This window comes from Crotalus tigris, unplaced genomic scaffold (assembly GCF_016545835.1).
Source record: "Crotalus tigris isolate CLP2741 ecotype Arizona unplaced genomic scaffold, ASM1654583v1 scf7180000020990.9691751010:1144802, whole genome shotgun sequence".
Lineage (NCBI taxonomy): Eukaryota > Metazoa > Chordata > Lepidosauria > Squamata > Viperidae > Crotalus > Crotalus tigris.
The window spans coordinates 1,096,618-1,119,370 of record NW_024098300.1 but is presented as its reverse complement, the minus strand read 5'-3'; the positions used below and the strand labels follow the sequence as shown (position 1 = coordinate 1,119,370).

Genomic DNA, 22,753 nt, shown 5'->3' with positions numbered 1-22,753 from the left:
TTTGGGTAACAAAACATCTGCAAGAAAACAGGCAAGCTCCGACCAACGACTCTTCATCCAGCTGGCTGCTGTGCTTCCTCTTTAAAAGATTTGCAAAGAACAAAGCAGAAAAGATTTCGTTCAGGAAAAAAAACCTCCCAGGTCTTTGGGAGGTGGCTGCCTTGACTTTTTTCTTCTTCTTCTTCCAATTTTGCCTTTCAACTTTCCGCCCTCATCCCAGCCTATAAATCTCTCTTTCTATTAATTCCAGAGTTGCACGGTGCTGTGTAACTTGAGACGGCATCGTGCATTTCCAAAATGTAGTTCATATGTATTATTAGGGGATGGGGAAGGCTGGAACGCTTGTAAATGGGTTTTAAAAATGCAGATTTCCACACATCAGCTGTAATTAAAGACAGAAGGAAAGGCTGTGTTGGGGACGCAACCTGGAGGAGAATCTGTCAGAAATGATGAGTAAAGCTTGAGAAGAGAGCTAAGCTGGAAATTGCCTCTTTTGTGGGTGCATTGAAAGATTTTATCTGCCCCAGCTGAGTCAAATCCACCCTCCTTTCTCTGCTATTCTGTTACTCCTTGATCTTCCATAGAACTGGTTCCCCCCTCCCAAATTGTGCCTGTTTGTCTTTCACTCATTTCATTCACTCATCAGGTTTGACCTGATTTTTCTTTTAACAAAGCACTTTTCTTTTCTCCCCATCCTTGGCTATTCCTTTTATTCTGCCCAAATCTGCCTATAGGTTTCCCTTTCCTGTAACTTGTCAGGAAATATCTTTTCAAAAAAACATTTCGTAAAAAGGCCACAGCGGTTAAGTGAATCCCCGCAGTTGATAAGTTAGCCACACAGTTGTTAAGTGAATCTGGCTTCCCAGGAGGTCCCAAAAGGGGATCACATGTCCCCGGGACACTGTGACCGCCGTAACGATGAGTCAGCTGCCAAGTGTCTGAATTTTGATCACTGCGACGGTTGTGTGAAAAACGGTTCTAACTCACTTCTTTCAGTGCTGTTGTAACTGTAGCAAAGACTTGCAAGTGGAAGGCTACTGTATTCCATTTATAATAATAATATAATAATAGTAGTAAAGTTGGAAGGGACCTTGGAGGTCATCTAGTCCAACCCCCTGCTCGGGCAGGAAACCCTACACCATTTTGGACAAATGGCTGTCCAGTCTCTTCTTAAAAACTTCCAGTGTTGGAGCATTTACTGCTTCTGGAGGCAAGCTGTTCCACGGATTAATTGTTCTAACTGTCAGGAAGTTTCTCCTTAGTTCTAGGTTGCTTCTCTCCTTGATTAGTTTCCACCCATTGCTTCTTGTCCTGCCTTCAGGTGCTTTGGAGAATAGCTTAATTCCCTCTTCTTTATGGCAGCCCCTGAGATATTGGAATACTGCTATCATGTCCCCTCTTGTCCTTCTCTTCTCTTCTCCCTTTAACGCTGGGAAAACTCACCACCTTGCAATCTTCTGGCTTCCTGGATCTTCCCCAGAGCAACACAGGTGTTAACCTTCTGCCCTTGTCTTTCATTCGCCCGGTTCCCATCAGGTCGTATCCTAAAACACCTCCTTTCTTTCTTTTTTGTCCAGATGATGATTGCGTTGCTATCCAACAAGAGATCGTGATGGTGAAAACCTGCAAACATCAGAACATCGTCGCTTACTACGGGAGTTACATCCGGTAAGCGGTCCTTCTCTGAAGATGGGACAACGCTCCCGGGACTATTTCCCTGTCTTGAGAAAGTGGGCGGGCGGGCGGGTGGGTATCCCAGAACCTTGGGCAAGATCCTGGGGTACAAAACTGGTGTATGTCAGAGCCGTGGGGGCGCAGTGGTTAGAATGCAGCATTGCAGGCTAACTCTGCCCACAGCCTGGAGTGTGATTCTTACCGGCTCAAGGTTCACTCAGCCTTCTATCCTTCTGAGGTCGGTAAAAATGAGGACCTGGATTTTTGAGGGCAATAGGCTGACTCTGAAAACCGCTTAGAGAGGGGTTTAAAGCACTGTGAAGCAGTATATAAGTCTCAGTTCTATTGCTGTTCCCTCCCTCCCTCCCTCCCTCCCTCCTTCCTTCCTTCCTTCCTCCCTCCCTCCCTCCCAGTGGTTAGAATGCAGCATTGCAGGCTAACTCTGCCCACAGCCTGGAGTTCGATCCTGACCAGCTCAAGGTTGACTCAGCCTTCTATCCTTCTGAGGTCGGTAAAAATGAGGACCTGGATTGTTGAGGGCAATAGGCTGACTCTGAAAACCGCTTAGAGAGGGGTTTAAAGCACTGTGAAGCAGTATATAAGTCTCAGTTCTATTGCTGTTCCCTCCCTCCCTCCCTCCCTCCCTCCCTTCCTTCCTTCCTTCCCTCCCTCCCTCCCTCCCAGTGGTTAGAATGCAGTATTGCAGGCTAACTCTGCCCACAGCCTGGAGTTCGATCCTGACCAGCTCAAGGTTGACTCAGCCTTCCATCCTTCCGAGGTCGGTAAAATGAGGACCCGGATTGTTCGAGGCAATACGCTGACTCTGTAAACCGCTCCGAGAGGGCTGTAAAGCACTGCAAAGCAGTATATAAATCTAAGGGCCATTGCTATTGCTACAATTAGAAAGTGCTTATGGGCAACCTAGATAGCTGGCCCGATCCTTCCAGCCCTTACTCCCATTCTTGGCGTCCTTCAACGCAAATCTTCTCTCTCTCTCTCTCCTGTCTTCAGGTTTAAGAAGCTGTGGATTTGCATGGAGTTCTGTGCGGGAGGTTCTCTTCAAGACATCTATCAAGGTAGCTGCTAAGAAAACGGGACAAATCTCACTCGCACTTCCTAAGCTCAGCTTATAGAATCATAGAATCCTAAGGCTGGAAGGGACCTTGGACCCTCTTCAGTGCATTTCAGACAAGTCCAATGTCTTCTTAAAAGCCTCCAGTGATGGAGCACCCACAACCTCTGGAGACAAGCTGTTCCACTGATTAATTGAACTTCCTTGTCAGGAAGTTTCTCCTTAGTTCCAGGTTGCTTCTCTCCTTGATGAGTTTCCATCCGTTGCTTCTTGTCCTGCCTTCAGGCGCTTTGGAGAATAGGTTGACCCCCTACCCTTCTGTATGGCAGCCCCGGAGATATTGGAATACTGCTATCATGTCCCCCCCTCGTCCTTCTCTTTATTATACCAGACATACCCACTTCTCGCAACTGTTCTTCATACAGTCTCCTGTCTCCTAATCGTCATTGGTCTTCTCTGCACACTTTCCAAGGTCTCAACATCTTTTTTTGAATTGTGGGGACCAGAACGATACCAGCGTGGCCTCGCTAGTGCAGCCTAAAGCGGTCCAGTTACTTCAAACAACACTCAGCCTTTCTCAGATATCACAAGGCTATCTAGCAAGCAAGCCTTCAAAACACAGAACAGGCTGGGGACAATCATGCACAGAAAGATGACGCTAAGAGGAAAAGGATTTGCAAAAGAGTGCACATCGCGGGGGAAGACTGCAAAAGAATGTGTTTCCCTGGGGGAAAGGCTTGTTAAAAAGTGTAGGTCTTTTAGACACCGATTTTGAGAGAAGTTTGCAAAGTAGACGCGGGCTGAGATTAAGGTTGGAATTACAGGAAGCCAAGTCTTCCTGCTTCCTCACCCCCACCCGGTGCAGAGGGAGGCAAATACTTCCTAGTTTTTCCTCACAATCCCAGTAGCACTGAGTTGTGAGAAGCATGCCCTGCTTGGCACAAAGAAGGGTTAGTCCCTAGCATGTCCAAGAACTGGATGGCCACTTCTTACAAGTCTTGGAGAGCCATGATTGACTAGAGCAGGGGTTCTCAACCTTGGCAACTTTAAGACTTGTGGACTTCAACTCCCAGAATTCCTCAGCCAGCTTTGCTGGCTGAGGAATTCTGGAAATTGAAGTCCACAAGTCTTAAAGTTGCCAAGGTTGAGAACCCCTGGACTAGAGGAAGTCAACCTCCCATCTCCTTCCATATGGTGCGTAGGTGATGGCCATCTTAGCCCTCAGCTGCCCCCCCCCATTCAAGAAAAGATGGGTCTAACTGAGATGTTGAGACTCTAGAAAGGGTGCAGAGAAGAGCAGCAAAGATGATCAGGGGACTGGAGGCTAAAACATATAAGGAACGGTTGCTGGAATTGGGTATGTCTAGTTTAATGAAGAGAAGGACGAGGGGGGACATGATAGCAGCGTTCCAATATCTCAGGGGCTGCCCCAAAGAAGATGGAGTCAAGCTATTCCCCAAAGCACCTGCAGGCAGGACAAGAAGTAACACATGGATTTAGACTTATTTATGATTTATACTTTTTTTTTTAAGAATTTAAGAAACTTTAATTAAGCCTATATTCAGCTCTGGGAAAGTTGAGGGAGGGAATGGGAGGGTTGGGGTGGGTTGGGGAGGGTTGTTTTTTTTTCTTGTAAAAATTTTAAAAATTTTCAATAAAAAAAAAAAAGAAGTAACACATGGAAACTTATGAAGGAGAGAACCGACCTAGAACTAAGGAGAAATTTCTTGACAGGGAGAACAAATAATCAGTGGAAAGAAGAAGGTTTGGATACTCCATCACTGGAGGTTTTTAAGAAAAGATCGGACAGCCATTTGTCCGGAATGGTACATGGTCTCCCGCTTGGGCAGGGGGTTGGACTAGATGACCTCCAAGGTCCCTTCCAACTCTCTAATTCCGTATTCTAAGATACAGTGTGGGGAGCTTTCCTTTGCTCTGATCTTCCAAAGTGTTTAAATTTTAAGTACAGTTGTTAAGAGAGGAGGGAAAGATGGGTTTCTTTCTAACACACACACACACACACACACACACACAAACACCACACACACAAACATCATCAAGCGAGTCATTTTGAGTGCCAGGTTCGTAAGTTCCTCGGGGAAGGAGTGCAGTTGAATAAAAAAAAAGGCAATCCTTTTTTGCAACAGAAGTGAAACCAAGTGCGGTTGTTGGCTTTGTGTAGCATGTCAGTAGCACCTGTTTTGAAGGAAGAGACCCCATCGTGTTCAACTGGCTTAGGCTAGGTTGCAAACTTCCCCCTTTGCAGCCAGCGTGTGTTGTTTTGCACTACGGGGCTGACTTTTGCTGCTTACAAGGAGAACAAAAAAAAAAAAAACGATAAAGGACACAAGGGAGCCACAAAGCTAGGCAGTCCCATTTCTTGGACAAACACACCCATGCTCCTGCAGCTTCACAAAAGTTTTGTTACTTTTCGGCCAGCTTGAAAGGAGAATTGTTAACTTACTGTGTGGCAAGTTGCAAATAGTCTGGTTGCAGTAAGCTACAAAGAGTCTAATCCAGGGGTAGGCAACCTTGGCTTTTTTATGACTCGTGGACTTCAACTCCCAGAATTCCTGAGCCAGCCGTGCTGAGGGGAAAGGGAGAGGTTTCCATGCTGGCTCAGGAATTCTGGGAGTTGAAATCCACGAGTCATAAAAGAGCCAAGGTTGCCTACCCCTGGCGTAGGCCTGTATTTCTCAACCTTGGTCACTCGGAGATGGGTGGACTTCAACTCCCAGAATTCCTGAGCCAGCATGGCTCAGCTTAGAAACCTCTCCCTTTCCCTTCAACATGGCCAGCTCAGGAATTCTTGGAGTTGAAGTCAACCAGTCATAAAAGAGCCAAGGTTGCCCACCCCTGGTTAATCAGAAGGAAAAACGCCTTTCAAGAAAGATATTTAAAAACCTAATATGGAATCAAGAAGAGATTCCCTGGTCCGGATCACTCTCTGCTTTTTCTATGCTCTAGTTGCAAGCTGAAGTCTGTGCTTAGCTTAGGAGAGCTTCTTCTATGAAGTCTTCAGATCTTCTTCTAAAGAAGCTGCACTGATGTGGTTACCTAGTTTGGTAATGAAACGTCTGCAAGAAAGCCACCAAGCTCAGAGAGCACCAGGGACTTCACCAACCCTGAGCTACAAATATTCTCTTCTATTGGACTAAGAAGTCTTCTGGCTAGTTGTGTTTTTGTCCTCTTCTTCACTAAAGAAACTTCCAAACACTCTGGAGATGTTGCCACCGATGTGACCCACCTGCGGCTGAGCTTTCAAGATTTCATAAACATTGGGAACCAGGAGGACAATCCCACCTAGCGTCAAAGTCCTCCCAGCTCCAACTTCAAACTCTCTGGAGATGGGGTTAAAGTATGAAAGAGCATAAGAACAGGACCTGCTGGATGGGATCTCTGGCCCCTCCAGTCCAGCAGCCTGTAGGGGAAGTAGCCAACCGACCTGCTTATCTCCCACCAGATGGCCTTCAGAAGCAATTCCAGAACCTTCAAGATCAGGAGGCATTGGTCTCCAAGACTTCCGTGAATTGGCCCAACTCTTTATAAGCAAGACAAGTTGATCACCTGCATCACACATCTCAGGGAGCCTATTCCAAAGTTTGGTAGTGTGTTGGTTTTAAAAAATATTTCCTTTTGACCGTCCTAATTCTAATAATAATAATAATAACAACAACAACAACAACAACAACCATCAGCAAAAATTGGTGGGACCATAAAATAGAGAAAGTCATAGAAAATGATAAAATTAAACTGCTCTGAGACTTCAGAATTCAAACAGACAAGCACATGCAACATAACACCCCAGACTTAACAATTGTCGATTAAGAAAGACAAAAAAGTCTGGATAGTGAATGTGGCAGTGCCTGGAGACAGCAGAATAGAAGAGAAAGAACTGGAGAAGATAACAAAATACAAAGACCTACAAATAGAAATAGAAAGACTGTGGCAAAAGCAAGCAAGGGTAGTACCAATAGTCATAGGCTCCTTGGATGCAATCCCAAAACAACTGGAGTACCACTTGAACACCATTGGCATTGACAAATTCGCTATTAGTCAGTTGCAAAAGACAGCCTTACTAGGAACTGCTTCCATCCTGCGACGATATCTGTAATGCCATCAAACATCCATATCTGCCTATTCCAAGTCCTGGGTAAGGACTCGATAGGTAGACAAAATGCCAAATCCAGTCTGAACATCTGGCTGACTGTGCGATGATCCATAATAATAATAATAAACAACTTTATTGTCAGAGCAGAAGGAAGCAGGAGAACTTCTGGTTTCGGGAAGCTACTACATTCACTGCAGGGTGAAGAGGCCAGGCGAGTGGTGGGAACAAGCAGTTGGAACAAGAAGGACATTTAGACAAAGGCTAACCAGAAGGTCCTTGCTGTGGGTCACTAAAGCCTCAGTTTCCCCTCCCCCTGGTTTCTGAGTGGGGGCAGAGAAGCGTCACAAGCACATCTCGAACGAGGACAGGCTGACCACAAGGCTGCTTTCTCGTTTTCATTTTTAATGCTTCTTGTCGCTTCTTCAAATTCTTCCTGCAGTAGCATCTCTTGTGGTGGAGATCAAAAGTCAGCTGGCACACACAGCATCCCAGCAAAGTGCAGAGATGGAGGTGGAGGGGGGGGGGAGATTTGCTTGTTTTCTAAGGCATGCAGGATACAGAGAGCAGGAATCTTCCGGAATTAGCCAATTTAGGCAAGTTTTTTTTATTTTATTTAGTAATAGTTATAGTAGTAAAGTTGGAAGGGATCTTGGAGGTCATCTAGTCCAACCCCCTGCTCAGGAAAGAAACCCTACACCATTTCGGACAAATGGCTGTCCAGTCTTTTCTTAAAAACTTCCAGTGTTGGAGCATTCACCGCTTCTGGAGGCAGGCTGTTCCACTGATTAATTGTTCTCACTGTCAGGAAGTTTCTCCTTAGTTCTAGGTTGCTTCTCTCCTTGATTAGTTTCCACCCATTGCTTCTTGTCCTGCCTTCAGGGGCTTTGGAAAATAGCTTGATTCCCTCTTCTTTGGGGCAGCCCCTGAGATATTGGAGCACTGCTATCATGTGCCCCCTTGTCCTTCTCTTCGTTAAACTAGACATACCCAATTCTAGCAACCGTTCCTTATATGTTTTAGCCTTGATATTTGCCTTGATGGTTCGGTCGATGTCAGCAGGCTGAAGAGTCTTCAAAGCACAAGTGGAGTTTGATTGGTGGAGATTAACGACAGAACAAGTGCCAGTGCTAATTTTTCTTTTCCTTTAAAAAAAATGTTATTTTTTTTTAACTTTTCCTTTTTTTTCCTAAAGAAAAGAAGGAGTAGGGGGGACATCATAGCAATATTCCAGTACTTTAGGGGCTGCCACAAAGAGGAGGGGGTCAACTTATTTTCCAAAGCAACAGAAGGCAGGACAAGAAACAATGGATGGAAACTAATCAAGGAGAGAAGCAACCTGGAATTAAGGAGAAACTTCCTAACAGGGAGGACAATTGACCAGTGGAACAGCTTGCCACCCGAAGCTGTGGGTGCTCCATCACTGGAGGCTTTTAAGAAAAGACTGGACAGTCACTTGTCTGAAATGGTATAGAGCAGTGGTTCTCAACCTTTTTAATGCCGCGACCCCCAACCGGTCGTAAGTTGAGGACTACTCAACCGGTCATAAGTCGAGGACTACTCAACTGGTGCAGCACCGTTTGCAGAATGGGACTTTTGGCAGGCTCAGCAGGGCAGAGACAGCCTGGACAATTCCTATTGGCTTTTGAAAGCCAATAGAATGAGACTCTATTCAAGACAGTCTGTTCTATTGGCTTTCAATAGAATAAAAGGGAGTAGCACAGCTAAGGAAAAGGGGGGAAAAAATGGCGGACTGCGTTGTTTGGTGACCCCCGTGAAATGGTCGTTCGACCCCAAATGGGGTCCCGACCCACAGGTTGAGAACCACTGGTATAGAGTCTCCTGCTATGAGCAGGTCCCTTCCAATTCTGTTCTGATTGATTGATTGAAGTTCCAGGAAGGAAGGAAGGAAGGAAGGAAGGAAGGAAAGAAGGAAGGAAGGAAGGAAGGAAGGAAGGAAGGAAGGAAGGAAGGAAGGAAGGAAGGAAGGAAGGATCTTTGAAGAAAAATAGGCCAGAAGAGGGCAAGTACATTTCAAAGGGCAACCTTGCCAAAGTTTTATATTTTTATAATTAGAGATACTGTTTTACTAAAAGCCACCCAGGCAACACATGGCCACCTGAACCTCTATAAATAGAAATCAAAACTATTTAAACACACCATGAAAAATTATTTCAGAGGTCAGGGTAAACAGTGCCTCTTCTTTACCTGGAAAGCATCTGAGCCAGCCCATTTTGGAACTGCCATTCCTTAATTTCTCCAGCAACTTAATCTTACATTTTTTCCACATCGTTCAATATATCAGCCATGGCGCCGAGCCGTGGCGAAATTCTTGCAGGATGAAAAGTGCCATTCACTTGTCTCCTTGTTGTTTTTCAGTCATGGGCCCCTTGTCTGAGCTACAGATTGCTTATATCTGCCGAGAAACTTTACAAGTGAGTAGGAATCTGTTGATACGCCTCCTCCCAAGCCATTTTGCCCAAAGGTGGAAGTGTGTTAGGTTTGGCTTCAACCTGGAATATCCCACGTGCTTGGTTTGAACCTGGAATATCCATAACTCTCTCTGAATTATGGTCGTTAAGCCAAGGACTACCTGTATGCACGGGATCAAAACAAGCTGCCTAAATTTACTGACTTGCAAACTGCCAGAAAACTGGGAAATCGTTTTCCAAATTTTAACATTCCTCCCATACCTGCAAATCCTTCACAATCCTTACTTAGTGCATTCGTTTATTAATGGTTGATGTCACCTTTATTAGTTTATAAGTAATTCACGGCAGTGAACATATCTAATGCCTCCTCCTCCTCTTATTTTCGCCACAACGACAATCCTGTGAGGTGGGCTGGGCTGAGAGTTCTCGTACTTAGGGCCAACCCAGCATCCCCATGGTGCCCTGATCAAAATTCGAACCCTTGGCAGCCAGCATTTATTCATGACTGTTGCCACGTCCTGGAGCCACACGATTGCCATTTATGATTTTTCCAGCCTGGCTTCCAAAAACCAAAATCCGTGGCGAAAACCAGATTCACTTAACAAACACGTGATTTGCTTAACGACTGCAGCAATTTGCTTAAAAAATTGGAGCAAAAAAGGTCATCAAGTAGGGCGTGACTAATTTAACAATCCCCTTGTTTAGCAACCAACATTCTGGTCCGAATGGTGATCATAAGTCAAGAATTACCCGTATATTAAATGTTATTATGCTAGTTGTATTTCCAAGATAATTGGATGTGAACTTCCCCCCCCCCCATCCTCCTAGGGTTTGTCTTATCTTCACAACCAAGGCAAGATCCATCGAGATATAAAGGTAAGAATTACGAAGTTTATCCCTTCTCTTATGTCGCCGTCTGTCTCCAGGGCAGAATTTTGGAGAAGAGCAGGCAGAATGGAGGTGGAGTCAAGAGAGGAATCAGCCTGGAGTCTTTACATTCCCACAAATCTAATCCCTCTTGAATTCTGTTTACTGTTATCTAGCAGCCAATTTAATGCTGACCGTTAGTCGGCTAAATTTTTGTCTAGATGAATCATCTTCATTGGAAGTGCAGTCCCGGATTCTTCGCATCTGACACAGAGAAAGGGAGCTGTCATAGTGCTGTTGCTGCTACTTTTAACAGCTAGACTTTTTCTCGATTCATAGTGTGTGATTGAAGACCACAGATTTAATTTAGCTTGCAGAATTAAGCTAGCATCATGCACAAGTGCTAGGCCAGGGCTCTGCAACCGGGACGACTTTAAGACTTGTGGACTTCAGTTCCCAGAATTCCTCAGCCAGCATAGACCCTGGGAACTGGGAGGATTGTCTAGTTGGGCTAGGGAAGTTGTTACCCTCTGCACATCAGCCACAACCCATTTCACTCTGAGTGGTGCTCACTTCCTTTTCCTGTTCTTCACCTTACAGGGGGCGAACATTCTTCTCAATGACCAGGGGGAAGTAAAACTGGGTAGGTGCATTCTCTCCACCTTTGTTTCTCGGGCTCTGCACCCTCAGCCACCCCATCTGGAGGGTTCATGGGCATTGTTTAGCCCCGAGATCCTATCCATAGGATCTAAGAATAGAGTAGAGTAGAGTAGAGTAGAGTAGAGTAGAATAGAATAGAACAGAATAGAATAGAATAGAACAGAATAGAACAGAATAGAATAGAAGTGGAATTTTCCTCCAATGGGATTTTCCCATGTACTTTACCAGGAAACATAGATAGGGCAGGCTAGAAAAGTCAGCGCCCTCCTAACCATACCCAAGCACTCCGAGTTTGTTGGCGAAGTCCATTTTGCTCTATGAGTTCATGGTGACCTAACCCTAACCCTAAGTGGAATTTTCCTCCAATGGGATTTTCCCATGTATTTTACCAGGAAACATAGATGGCAGACTAGAAAAATCAGTGCCCTCCTAACCATACCCAAGCACTCTGAGTTTGCTGGCGAAGTCCATTTTGCTCTATGAGTTCATGGTGACCTAACCCTAACCCTAAGTGGAATTTTCCTCCAATGGGATTTTCCCATGTATTTTACCAGGAAACATAGATAGGGCAGGTTGGAAAAGTCAGTGCCCTCCCAACCATACCCAAGCACTCCCAATTTGTTGGCGATGTCCATTTTGCTCTATGAGTTCATGGTGACCTAACCCTAACCCTAAGTGGAATTTTCCTCCTATGGGATTTTCCCATGTATTTTACCAGGAAACATAGATAGGGCAGCCTAGAAAATCAGTGCCCTCCTAACCATACCCAAGCACTCCTGGCGAAGTCCATTTTGCTCTATGAGTTCATGGTGACCTAACCCTAACCCTAAGTGGAATTTTCCTCCAATGGGATTTTCCCATGTATTTTACCAGGAAACATAGATAGGGCAGGCTAGAAAAGTCAGTGCCCCTAACCATACCCAAGCACTCCCAATTTGTTGGCGATGTCCATTTTGCTCTATGAGTTCATGGTGACCTAACCCTAACCCTAAGTGGAATTTTCCTCCTATGGGATTTTCCCATGTATTTTACCAGGAAACATAGATAGGCCAGCCTAGAAAAGTCAGTGCCCCCCTAACCATACCCAAGCACTCCGAGTTTGTCGGCGAAGTCCATTTTGCTCTATGAGTTCATGGTGACCTAACCCTAACCCTAAGTGGAATTTTCCTCCAATGGGATTTTCCCATGTATTTTACCAGGAAACATAGATAGGCCAGCCTAGAAAAGTCAGTGCCCCCCTAACCATACCCAAGCACTCCGAGTTTGTCGGCGAAGTCCATTTTGCTCTATGAGTTCATGGTGACCTAACCCTAACCCTAAATGGAATTTTCCCCCTATGGGATTTTCCCATGTATTTTACCAGGAAACATAGATAGGGCAGCCTAGAAGAGTCAGTACACGATTCAGATCTACCACAAGAGACTTTTTCAACCTCTCCTTTTTTCTTGTCTTTCCTTCCCTCAGCTGATTTTGGAATCTCAGCTCAACTGAGTGCCACCTTTGCCCGCCGAATGTCTTTCATTGGGACCCCTTACTGGTAAAGAAAACCCACTCACTGGCCCGATGGGCATCTGAGCTGCGAGATGCCAAGGAGAAGGGGGGTAAATCGGAAGGGACCCCCATTTCAGAATATGTTCCAAAATTCATAATGCTAACCAAGGGCCCCCACTGTGTGTGCCGATGCCCACACACCCACCGTTCCTTTTTCAGGGACAAACACATCCAATAACCTTGTCCCGTCTGCAAGGGGCCTTGGTGAGCCAGGAAGTGAGAGGGAAATCCTGGTTTGTAGGCTTTTGTCCTGATAAACCTGGTTAGCAGGTTGGAAAAGACCCCCAGAGTGTTCCTAACGGGACCGAAGAGGGTCTCAGGGGGGGTGAGCTTGAATGTCAGATACAGCCCCCCACCCTCTGTTCTAGGATGGCCCCTGAAGTGGCGGCTGTGGAACTGAAAGGGGGCTACAACGAACGGTGTGACGTGTGGTCGGTGGGCATCATGGCAATTGAGCTGGCTGAGTTGCAGCCCCCCATGTTTGATATGCATCCTTTGCGGTAAGGTGACTCAGCGTGTCCTGTTCGTTCTCTTTGATCCCTGGGGATTGGGAAGCGATTTAAGGAAGAGAAGCCCGGCTAATCTGTGGCTTGCCTCTCTGTGCCACCTTGCAGGGTGCTGGTGTTGATGACCAAGAGTGGCTACCAGCCTCCAAAGCTAAAAGAGAAGGCCCGGTGGTGAGTATGGTCAAGAGGTCCTTCAGAAGTGGTGACAGATCCTTACTTGGTCTCAATAAAGGAAAATATTTGTAGCTCAGGGTTGAACTGAGGGATCTCTGAGCTGGGTAGTTTTCTTGCAGATGTTTCGTGACCTAACTAGGTAACAACATCAGTGTTGGAATGGAGGAGGAGGAGGAGGTGGTGGTGGTGGTATAGGACTGTGGTGTGTGAGTGTGGTTGTGGTTGTTTTCTTGCAGACATTTCATTATCCAACTAGGTAACATCATCAGTGCTAGTAAGGAGTGGGTTTTGCTCTCGCTTTATATTCTAGTGGCTGGCCCTGTCAGTGTTGCTGGGAGTGGTCTTGGAGGTTGTTTTTTGGGTTGTTTATTGTTTGCTTGTTTGGCAGTGTTTTGATTGGGGTATGGTGTCAACGCTGCTCTGCTAACATCGGATGTTATTGCTTTGCAGCCATTTTCCTTCTTCTGTTTTACTCTTAGAATTAGAGTTAGAATTAGATGATGGGGGGGGGGGAAGGAATGTGCATGGGAGTTTAGTTAGAAATAACAATACTGTAACTAGTGTGAGAACCAAGGTTTTTTGAAATAAGAGATGATAAGAAATGGCAGGTTGAAGAATTGGAGGGAAAGCCTGCATTTCAAACTAATTGGAGAATGTGATTTGTGACTGTTAATTAGAGGAGGGAATCGTGCTTTGATACTATGTGCTCAGGGGATGGGAATTCAGATTTTGGCTTTGCCTATGTATGTGCCAATGCTATGCTACTCGAATAAAGATTCTTTAAGGTAAAATGCCTCAAAGTTCTTTGAAGGGTTTCATCTGTTGGAACCATGACATATGGTTTAATTCTGATTGTTGGTCTGATGTTAATCTTAGTGTTGCCCTTTGGGGCAGAATGCCAGAGGTTTGAAATACATGTAACCCTTGACGTACGACCACAATTGGGACCAGATTTTCCACTACTACACAAGGTAGTTGCTAAGCACCAGCTACGTTACAGCTCCAGACATTTTTCCTCATGGGTACCGCTGCTGTCTCCACAGGTCCCCAGCCTTCCACAACTTTGTCAAGGTGACACTTACCAAAAGTCCCAGGAAACGGCCGAGCGCCTCCAAGATGCTGACGGTCAGTAAGCCCACCACGCCTTCCATCTCTACCCAGGACAGGCTCTCCGCAGAGATGGGAGCAAAGCCCCCCAGGGCCAGCTAACCCGAGGGGCGATTCTCCAACTGTTCAGGAACCAAATTCAATTTTCTATGTCTGCTTAAGTTGGAGAAGTACAGACAGTGCTCGGGTTACCACCACAGTACAGCCCAACATTTATGTGGCTAAGCGAGACATTTGTTAAGTGAATTTTGCCCTGTTTTACGACCTGTCTTGCCACAGTTGTTAAGTGAACCCCTGCGGTTGTTATGTCCATCACAGGGTTGTTAAGTGAATCTGGCTTCCCCTTTTTGACTTGGCTGGTCAGAAGGTCGTAAAAGGGAGAATCGCACGATCCGGGACGTGCAACCGTCATAAATATGAACCAGTGGTCAATCCTCTGAATTTTGGTCATGCGGCCCATGGGATGCTACAATGATGAAAAGGATCACAAGGCACTTTTTTCCGTGCTGTGGTCACTTTGACTGGACACTAAACAAATGGTTGTAACTTGAGGACTACATGTATACATACAGTATCCCCTTCCTCTTCCATTCTCGTTCCAGTCCCCAGGCTGGAACCCGACCCTCTTCACCTTTCTTTTCCCAGCACCAGTTTGTAACCCAGGCAGGGCTGACGCGGAGCCTGACCCTTGACCTCTTGGAGAAAGTGCACAATCCTGACCAGCTCCCCAGAGGTGAGACGGAAGAAGAGGACCAAGAGGTGAGAGCAAAGAGTGGAAAAGTGGAAGAGATGGACTCTTCGATTTAGGACCCGTCCACACCTACCTCTAACGGCTTCTTCTAAGATGCCAGGCTTCTCTAAGGAGGTGTCCTCACGACTCCACCTTCATCTCATCTCCAGTCCACAGCTGAGCATGTGTGTCGTGCCTGCATTTCTCTGGTCTGACGTTCAGGGAGAACTCTCCATCTTCTCCCGACACGAGCTTGGCTAGAGGCCATGTTTTTGTGAACTTTTATGGGGACCTCTTTAGACCAGCTGGAGAGAAACATGTCAAACCATTCCCCAGGGTCTGCCTGTGATTTAGAAGTTGGTTTCCTCTCTTCCCAGAGCCATAATAAGTATTACAGTGAAGCAGCTGATCTTTAGGACACATTCAGAGCTTGAGCCCTGGGTATCCTACTGTCCCAGATTTTCTCCTGAAAGTCACTCCTGTCCTAATTCAGAATAGCGACATCACCATACGAAGACGGGGGGAAATTGTCCAGGCTATTACTTTTTCCTCCCCACACTACATCCATAAATCTAGGTCTCTCTTGTCTTGCCCAAGTCAAACTCAAGGGTGTTTTGGGGGGCTAGCAATAATAAGGGCTCCTCTAGAACTGAAGGGTGGGAGACACAGCCATACAAGCTCTAACACAGTGGTTCTCAACCTTTCTAATGTCACGACCCCATAATACAGTTCCCCATGTTGTGGTGACCCCCAACCACTTATATATCACTGGGTGCCAGATGTGTGGCCAAAGAAAAGGGGGAAAAATGGCGGACAGCCTTGTTTGGCGACCCCCGTGAAATGGTCGTTTGACCCCAAATGGGGTCCCGACCCACAGGTTGCGAACCACTGCTCTAACACATCCCTCTAACATGCCTCTCCTCTCCTCTCCTCTCCTCCTCTCTCTTCCTCCTCCTCCTCTCCTCTCTTTTTTCTTCTCTTCCTCAGCTGCCTCCACCCCCAGTGCCCCGAAGAATTCGCTCTAGTCAGCGGCAAGGCGTGACTTCTCCAGGATACGCTGGTGCCCAGGGTATGGTTGCCCACTCTCGCTCATTCAAGGCTCACCTGTCCAGCTGATCTAAGTGGATTCACCCCACTAGGGAAAAATAACATGGCTGTTTGGTCTCTGCACCCTCCATCATGTTGAGACTCTAGAAAGAGTACAGAGAAGAGCAACAAAGATGATTAGGGGACTGGAGGCTAAAACATATAACAAACAGTTGCTGGAATTGGGTATGTCTAGTTTAATAGAAAGAAGGACCAGGGGTGACAGGATAGCTGTGTTCCAGTACCTGAGGGGCTGCCCCAAAGAAGAGGGAGTCAAGCTATTCTTCAAAGCCCCTGAAGGCAGGACAAGAAGCAACGGATGGAAACTGATCAAGGAGAGAAGCAACCTAGAACTAAGGAGAAACTTCCTGACAGTTAGAATAATTAACTAGTGGAACAACCTGCTTCCAGAAGCTGTGAATGCTCTAACACTGGAAGTTTTTAAGAAGAGATTGGACAGCCATTTGTCTGAAATGGTATAGGCCAGTGGTGGCGAACCTATGGCACGGGTGCCAGAGGCAGCACTCAGAGCCCCCTCTGTGGGCACGCGTGCTGTCACCCCAGTCCTAGGCCTTCAGCTGGGTTTTATAAAACCTTTTCGCTTTAGGCCTCTGCCGCCATGTGAAAAAAAAAAAGATTCAAACAATCAGTCAATTTCAACTTCTTGCGGAAAAAAAAAAGATCTTGCAGAGTTGGAATTGATTGATTGAACTTTTTAGTCCCACCCAGTCTGCCGTTACCACCACAACCACGCCCACCCAATGGGCCACACCCATCCGGCACCTGACGATGCATAAGTGGGTTTTGGGTTGCAGTTTGGGCACTCGGTCTCTAAAAGGTTCGCCATCGCTGGTGTAGGGTCTCCTGCTTGAGCAGGGGGTTGGACTACTAGATGATCTCCAAGGTCCCTACCACCACCACCACCACCACCATTATCATCATCATCATCATTATTATTATCTTCCTTCTCAGGGCTCTAAATCCCCTTTCCAATCTCATTGCAGAACCCAATTTCAGCCCTGTCTTCCGAAGAAAACAAAGTCTGGGGTCTTCAAAATCGATGGTAACTCTTCATTGGCTCTTCCACTCTTTCCTTTGAGAAAGATTTCTCTCAAGGTCTAGTCTTTGTCCTCCGCTCTTGGAGTCCACATATTCAATGCCCCAAGATCTCATAACTGACTCGTTCATCTCTTCTCCTTCTTCAGATCTTCCTCTAGATCATGTTTCTCAACCTTTATGATGGGTGGACTTCAACTTCCAGAACTCCCAAGCCATCACGCAACTTTAGGAAGAAAGGATTTTAACTCCCAGGAATTCTGGGAGATGAAGTCCATCCATCTTAAAGTTGCGAAGGTTGAGGAATACTGATCAAAGAGCACAACCAAACTCTAAGGCAGCCTTGGCCAACTTGGGGTCTCCAGATGAGCGGAATTATCACGCCCATCACCCCCAGATACCTCTGGGCTGGCTGTTGGGGAATTTGGCTTCTAATTCTGCTGGAGACACCTCCCTTCCTTTAGGCTGATGGACTTGCAAAGGCTGAAATCCCCATGTCTCTGCTTTCTTCTGCAGGAGATCATGCTAGACCCAGGCTACAGTACGATGGACAACCCTGGATCTGACTTCAGCAGCAGGTAAGGGGGCGTGAGAAGGGGTCTCAGGGACCAGCTTCCCTAGCTGCTGCTGCCGAGATAAATAAAGTTTATAAAGTTTATTTCAGCTTTGTTTTCCTGATCTTTGCAGGAAGAAAGTAGTTGACTCAGACTACGATGATGTGGATATGTAAGTTCTGTCTCAGCTGCTTGCAGTTGAGCTGGCTGGGGAATCCTGGGAGTTGAAGTCCACCTGTCTTAAAATGGCCAAGGTTGAGAAACACAACAGGAGGCTTTGACAATGGCAAAACCGCAACAAAGGGCTCATCAAAACAATGATGTGGTGATGGGGGCCAAGGGCAGCTAAACTCCTGAGCATCACCCCGTTTCATCGTCCTCGCGCTTCTAAATCCCTCTTCTCTGACCATTCTTTTCTCCTCTCCCTTCCAGTCCCAGCAGATCAGACCTAATCAGGTAACAATTTCTCCCAGAATTTTAAAATATCAAATTATACAACACGCGGTCATTTAGCCAAAAGCTGGGAAGAGACGGATCTGAGGATCTAGCAAGGAACTAGTCCCTAAGACGAATAGATTCTTGCTTGGGATTTAAAAACGACACTCCTGGAAAAGAAATGTTTTCTTTCTGTTCTGAAGGGGCTTAGACCTGCGGTGAACTATGATGTCTTGTTATGGGGTCTTGTTATGGTGGTTTCCTTGCAGACCTTTCACGACCCAACTAGGGAACGTCATCAGCGCTAGAAGGGAGAGAGGTTTATAAACAAGAGAGCGAACCCCACGCTCTTCTGGAACGGATGGTGTTACCTAGTGGGGTCATGAAATGTCTGCAAAACCCTCCCACCAAGCTCAGAGAGCACCAAGGACCCCCACAGTTCAACCCCAAGCTATGCATATTCGTCTCTGATATTACTATCTTTGTTAGAACAATTCGTTGCAGGTAGATGGAGGGGAGAAAACAGGTCACTATCCCCATTTCCCTGTTTTTGATCCTGGTCATTTATCTTTCCTTCCAGGGACACTCAACCGGCCAATCTCCCACCCCCATTACCCCCCAAGGTAAACCTTCTGTGGGATCAAAGTAAGTTGCAGTGCTCCCCTCTATCCTTGCAGGTGAAGATACACTAAGGCAGTGGTGGCGAACCTATGGCACGGGTGCCAGAGGCGGCACTCAGAACCCTCTCTGTGGGCACGCATGCTGTCACCCCAGTCCTAGGCCTTCAGCTGGTTTTTATAAAACCTTTTTGCTTTAGGCCTCCACCACCATGTGCAAAAAAAAAAAAAGGTTCAATCAATCAGTCAATTTCAACCTCGCAGGAAAAAAAAAGATCTTGCAAAGTTGAAATTGATTGAACTTTTTAGTCCCACCCAGTCTGCCGTTACCATCGCAGCCACGCCCATCCAATGGGCCACACCCACCCGGCACCCGACGATGCGTAAGTGGGTTTTGGGTTGCAGTTTGGGCACTTGGGTCTCTAAAAGATTCGCCATCGCTGCACTAAGGGGAGTCCCAGGTGACTCCCCATCCTCCAGGGGGCAGCCACGGTCCACCGCCCTGTTCCTCCTACTCCACGTTCTTCCGTGGCTGGTGCAGATTTCGTCCACGGACGATCCCTTGGCCACCCTTAGCGCAGGTTTGCTGTTCCCGCTGACCCGTGCGTTTCATGCGTGCTGCAATCCCTCTCTCGGTAGCCCAGTGTCTGGCTCTCCTCGGACGAAAGGGCAGCAGGTCGATCCCGTGGCCCCTCTCCTGCCAAATCCCTCGTCCGGGGACGGTGCTCCAGCGGCCCCATCCTGAGCTGGCCCTCGCCCCAGAGTAATTCCGGGAGAGCTGAAGCTTCCCATCTCACTGCCAAATCAGGTATGGCTTTTTCCCAGAAAACGGAGGCGTGACGTAAAGAGACAGGACGAGACGCTCCCAAACTTTGTACATTGTCCCGGACGGGGGGTGGGGGTCACGAGACCCCCGTTTTGCAACCTTCTGTCAAGCAGGGTCCCTGGGGAAGCAAGTGTGTTATTAACCATGGCAGTGATTTATTTATCGGCTGTGTCATGGCTTGTCCTGGGATAAAACCCACTGAACGGCTATCTCAAGGAGCAACCTACACTTTGGGGCTCATTTGTGGTCGTAAGTTGAGGACCACCTGTAGGGGGAAAAAATAGCTTGGGGCGGGGACCCCTGTCATTCCCGAAACAAGCCTTGCAGGGGTTATAGTCCCGTTAAAAGATTTAATGGGACTAGTCCATAAGACCGAACCTGAATTTGGAGAATCCAGAGTAAAAAAAAAAACAAAAGGAAGACTTAATTATGTTGCTGCCGGGTTGAGATCTGGGGAGGTCAATCTCATTGGGGCAGGATTTGGTGGGGGTGGGGCGTTAACTGTTCCCTTCCTCCCTCCCAGTCCCAGAGCTGCGTTCAGATCCCTCGGAAGAGAGGCCACCCAGCCTTCCTCCTAAATTGGAGAGGAGACAGAAACCAGTAAGTGTTTTGAGCCTCCACGTTGGCTGAATTTGCTCTGATCCAAAGCATTCCACTATTGCTCAAATTAAACTTTGTTTTTTTTTTAAACTGAGCCTGGTAGAAAGAGAATAGCTTGCATTTTTCTTGGGAGCAAGTCAAGGAATTATCCCCCTCCTCCTCTTCCCTCTTTCCCCTTCCCCCTTTCCTTCTCTTCCCATTGCCTTCTCCATCTCCTCCTCCTCCTCTCTTCCCTCTTTCCCCCTTTCCTTCCCCTTCCCTATTGCCTTCTCCATCTTTTCTTCTTCCTCCTCTTCCTCCTCCTCTTCCCTCTTTCCCCTTCCCCCTTTCCTTCTCTTCCCATTGCCTTCTCCATCTCCTCCTCCTCCTCTCTTCCCTCTTTCCCCCTTTCCTTCCCCTTCCCTATTGCCTTCTCCATCTTTTCTTCTTCCTCCTCTTCCTCCTCCTCTTCCCTCTTTCCCCTTCCCCCTTTCCTTCTCTTCCCATTGCCTTCTCCATCTCCTCCTCCTCCTCTCTTCCCTCTTTCCCCCTTTCCTTCCCCTTCCCTATTGCCTTCTCCATCTTTTCTTCCTCCTCCTCCTCTTCCCCTTCCCCCTTTCCTTCCCCTTCCCCACTGCCTTCTCCATCTCCTCCTCCTCCTCCTCCCCCTCCCCTCCAAAATATAATTCCCAACCAGTGTGGGAATCATCAGGGTGAAATTCAAAGGGGAAGAGGTACCACCAGGAGGGGAGAGGGGGAATCACCTGCGGGCCAGGATGCTCTCGTGCTTCTCCCAGGCGCCCTTGTTCATGGATGGCTCTGGCCTGCTTCTCCTCCTCCTCAGGACAGGGTTCTCTTCAAGAAGGTCTTCAACGAGTGTCCCTTGCACCTCACCTCGGCCACCGCTTGGACCCATCCACACACCAACGGTAGGGCTGGAGCAGACCCGCGAGAAGGACAGGTGGGCGGGGGGGGCCGCATTGGCTCCTTCTGCAGACCTGAGGAGCATCTAGCCCAGGTGGTGACCTCTTGACCAAGGCTCCTCATCCTCAAAGAATCTAGTGACCTGTTCTTGCTGGGTGACCGCAGGGTTCTCCTCGTGAGGAAAGCGACCTTCCCCAAAGCCATCTAGAAATAATTACCTGAGCTCCAGGAGGGCTCCCCCACCTAGGACTCGTTCTTCTGAACATCGTGTGGTCCTTGACTTACAACGGTTTGTTTAGTGACTTTTTGAGGTTAACAACGGCACCGAAAAAAGTGTCTTATGACCGTTTGTCACCCTCCTCAGGTAGGCTCCACAATGAAATCCACAGCTCTTCTAACTGCTTCGGAAATCTCTCACACACACCAACACAAACACACACACACACACAACTTTCAACCCTTTGTTTAGGGACTGCTTCGGAAATCTCTCACACACACCAACACACACACACACACCCCTTTCAACCCTTTGTTTAGGGACCGTTCGAAGCTACAACAGGACTGGAAAAAGCGACACGGCCATTTCCCCACACTTACGGCCGTTGCGGCATCCCCACGGTCAACATTCGGACACTTGTCAGCTGACTCATACTTATGACGGTTGCAGCAGTGCCCCGGGGTCACGGGATCCCGACCTCTAGGGAAGCAAAGTCAATGGGGGAGCCAGATTCACTTAACAGCCGGATTACTAACTTAACAACTGCAGTGATTCACTTAGCAACCGTTGTAAAATGGGGCAAAGCGGACTGAACAAGTGTCTCCCCTTAGCTGAAATTTTGGCTCAGTCAGTCTGGATGTTTGGAAGACCTGATGGGCCACGTTTAGAGACAAGAGAGTCACGGAGAGCACTAAGAGGGGACGCCCCCTCAATGGCAGGTAACCGATCACGGTGGTCTTTCCTTAATCTTGAATTTTCTCCCTGTTCCGCAGAGCTGCACTTAATTCTGGGGGCCGAAGAAGGCATCTTCACCTTGAACCGGAGTGAGACGGAGCCTGCCCTAGAACTGGTGAGACTGACGGGCGAGGTGGGGTGCAGGAACGAGTCTGAACGACAGAACGAAGAAGGAACGAGGCAGAGAATTCAATTTCTGGCTTGCTTTGAAGAACATCATCCTTTTTTGTTGTTGTTGTCTCCTTCCCTTTCTCAAGCTTTATCACAGCCGAACGACGTGGGTCTATTGCATAGCAAACGTGCTCATGTCCCTTTCGGGTAAGTTGATCACCCATAGGTTGTGTTCGCACAACACAATGCCTTAACCTGGTTGGGAGGGCACCCATCTGCTGGGTCTGCAATGCATTGAAGCATAGGCTAAGCCAGAGGTGGGGAACCATGCCCCCTTTTTGACCTGTGGACTTCAACACCCAGAATTCCCCAGCGAGTTATGAATTCTGGAAGCTGAAGTAGCCAAGGCTGAAAAACAGTACTCTAGTGTCTGTATTAAAAAAAACACAAAAAACATACACAGACACTAAAAAAAAGTCCCATTTCTTCCTGCAAAGCGAGACGAGTTTCCTCTTAAAATTACTTAAGCGCAGAGTTGTCATTGAGTAGCTTGCTAACAGATTATTTTTTTTTACCGTTTTGATTTTTTTTTTTTTTTTTTAAAAATGTTCTTAGCCTTTCGACCACGTTTTGATCTGCAAAACTCAGGAAGTGGTAATAAATCAACCAGCCAGCTAATATCGGGGAAACCGACTTGCTGTTCAAACAATTTCCTCTTTTTACTCTTTGTAT

General features: G+C 47.1%; 1 protein-coding gene across 2 annotated transcripts in view; it reads left to right on the top strand.

Annotated features, from left to right (window-relative positions):
• The window catches only part of MAP4K1 (mitogen-activated protein kinase kinase kinase kinase 1), a 33,647-nt gene that overhangs the window by 4,279 nt on the left and 6,615 nt on the right, over nucleotides 1–22,753 (top strand). Inside the window, exons 3-23 of one of the 2 annotated variants that reach the window (XM_039369234.1) lie at nucleotides 1,578–1,668; nucleotides 2,686–2,750; nucleotides 9,234–9,289; nucleotides 10,115–10,162; nucleotides 10,754–10,796; nucleotides 12,278–12,350; nucleotides 12,733–12,864; nucleotides 12,979–13,041; nucleotides 14,088–14,169; nucleotides 14,797–14,910; nucleotides 15,869–15,950; nucleotides 16,972–17,030; nucleotides 17,540–17,601; nucleotides 17,711–17,749; nucleotides 18,010–18,033; nucleotides 18,593–18,635; nucleotides 19,269–19,437; nucleotides 19,979–20,055; nucleotides 20,879–20,963; nucleotides 21,949–22,025; nucleotides 22,168–22,228. In XM_039369234.1, coding sequence (XP_039225168.1) covers nucleotides 1,578–1,668; nucleotides 2,686–2,750; nucleotides 9,234–9,289; nucleotides 10,115–10,162; nucleotides 10,754–10,796; nucleotides 12,278–12,350; nucleotides 12,733–12,864; nucleotides 12,979–13,041; nucleotides 14,088–14,169; nucleotides 14,797–14,910; nucleotides 15,869–15,950; nucleotides 16,972–17,030; nucleotides 17,540–17,601; nucleotides 17,711–17,749; nucleotides 18,010–18,033; nucleotides 18,593–18,635; nucleotides 19,269–19,437; nucleotides 19,979–20,055; nucleotides 20,879–20,963; nucleotides 21,949–22,025; nucleotides 22,168–22,228 — 1,545 coding nt within the window. The remainder of the gene's footprint in view (nucleotides 1–1,577; nucleotides 1,669–2,685; nucleotides 2,751–9,233; nucleotides 9,290–10,114; nucleotides 10,163–10,753; nucleotides 10,797–12,277; nucleotides 12,351–12,732; nucleotides 12,865–12,978; nucleotides 13,042–14,087; nucleotides 14,170–14,796; nucleotides 14,911–15,868; nucleotides 15,951–16,971; nucleotides 17,031–17,539; nucleotides 17,602–17,710; nucleotides 17,750–18,009; nucleotides 18,034–18,592; nucleotides 18,636–19,268; nucleotides 19,438–19,978; nucleotides 20,056–20,878; nucleotides 20,964–21,948; nucleotides 22,026–22,167; nucleotides 22,229–22,753) is intronic. The other variant, XM_039369235.1, reaches the window with a different exon arrangement.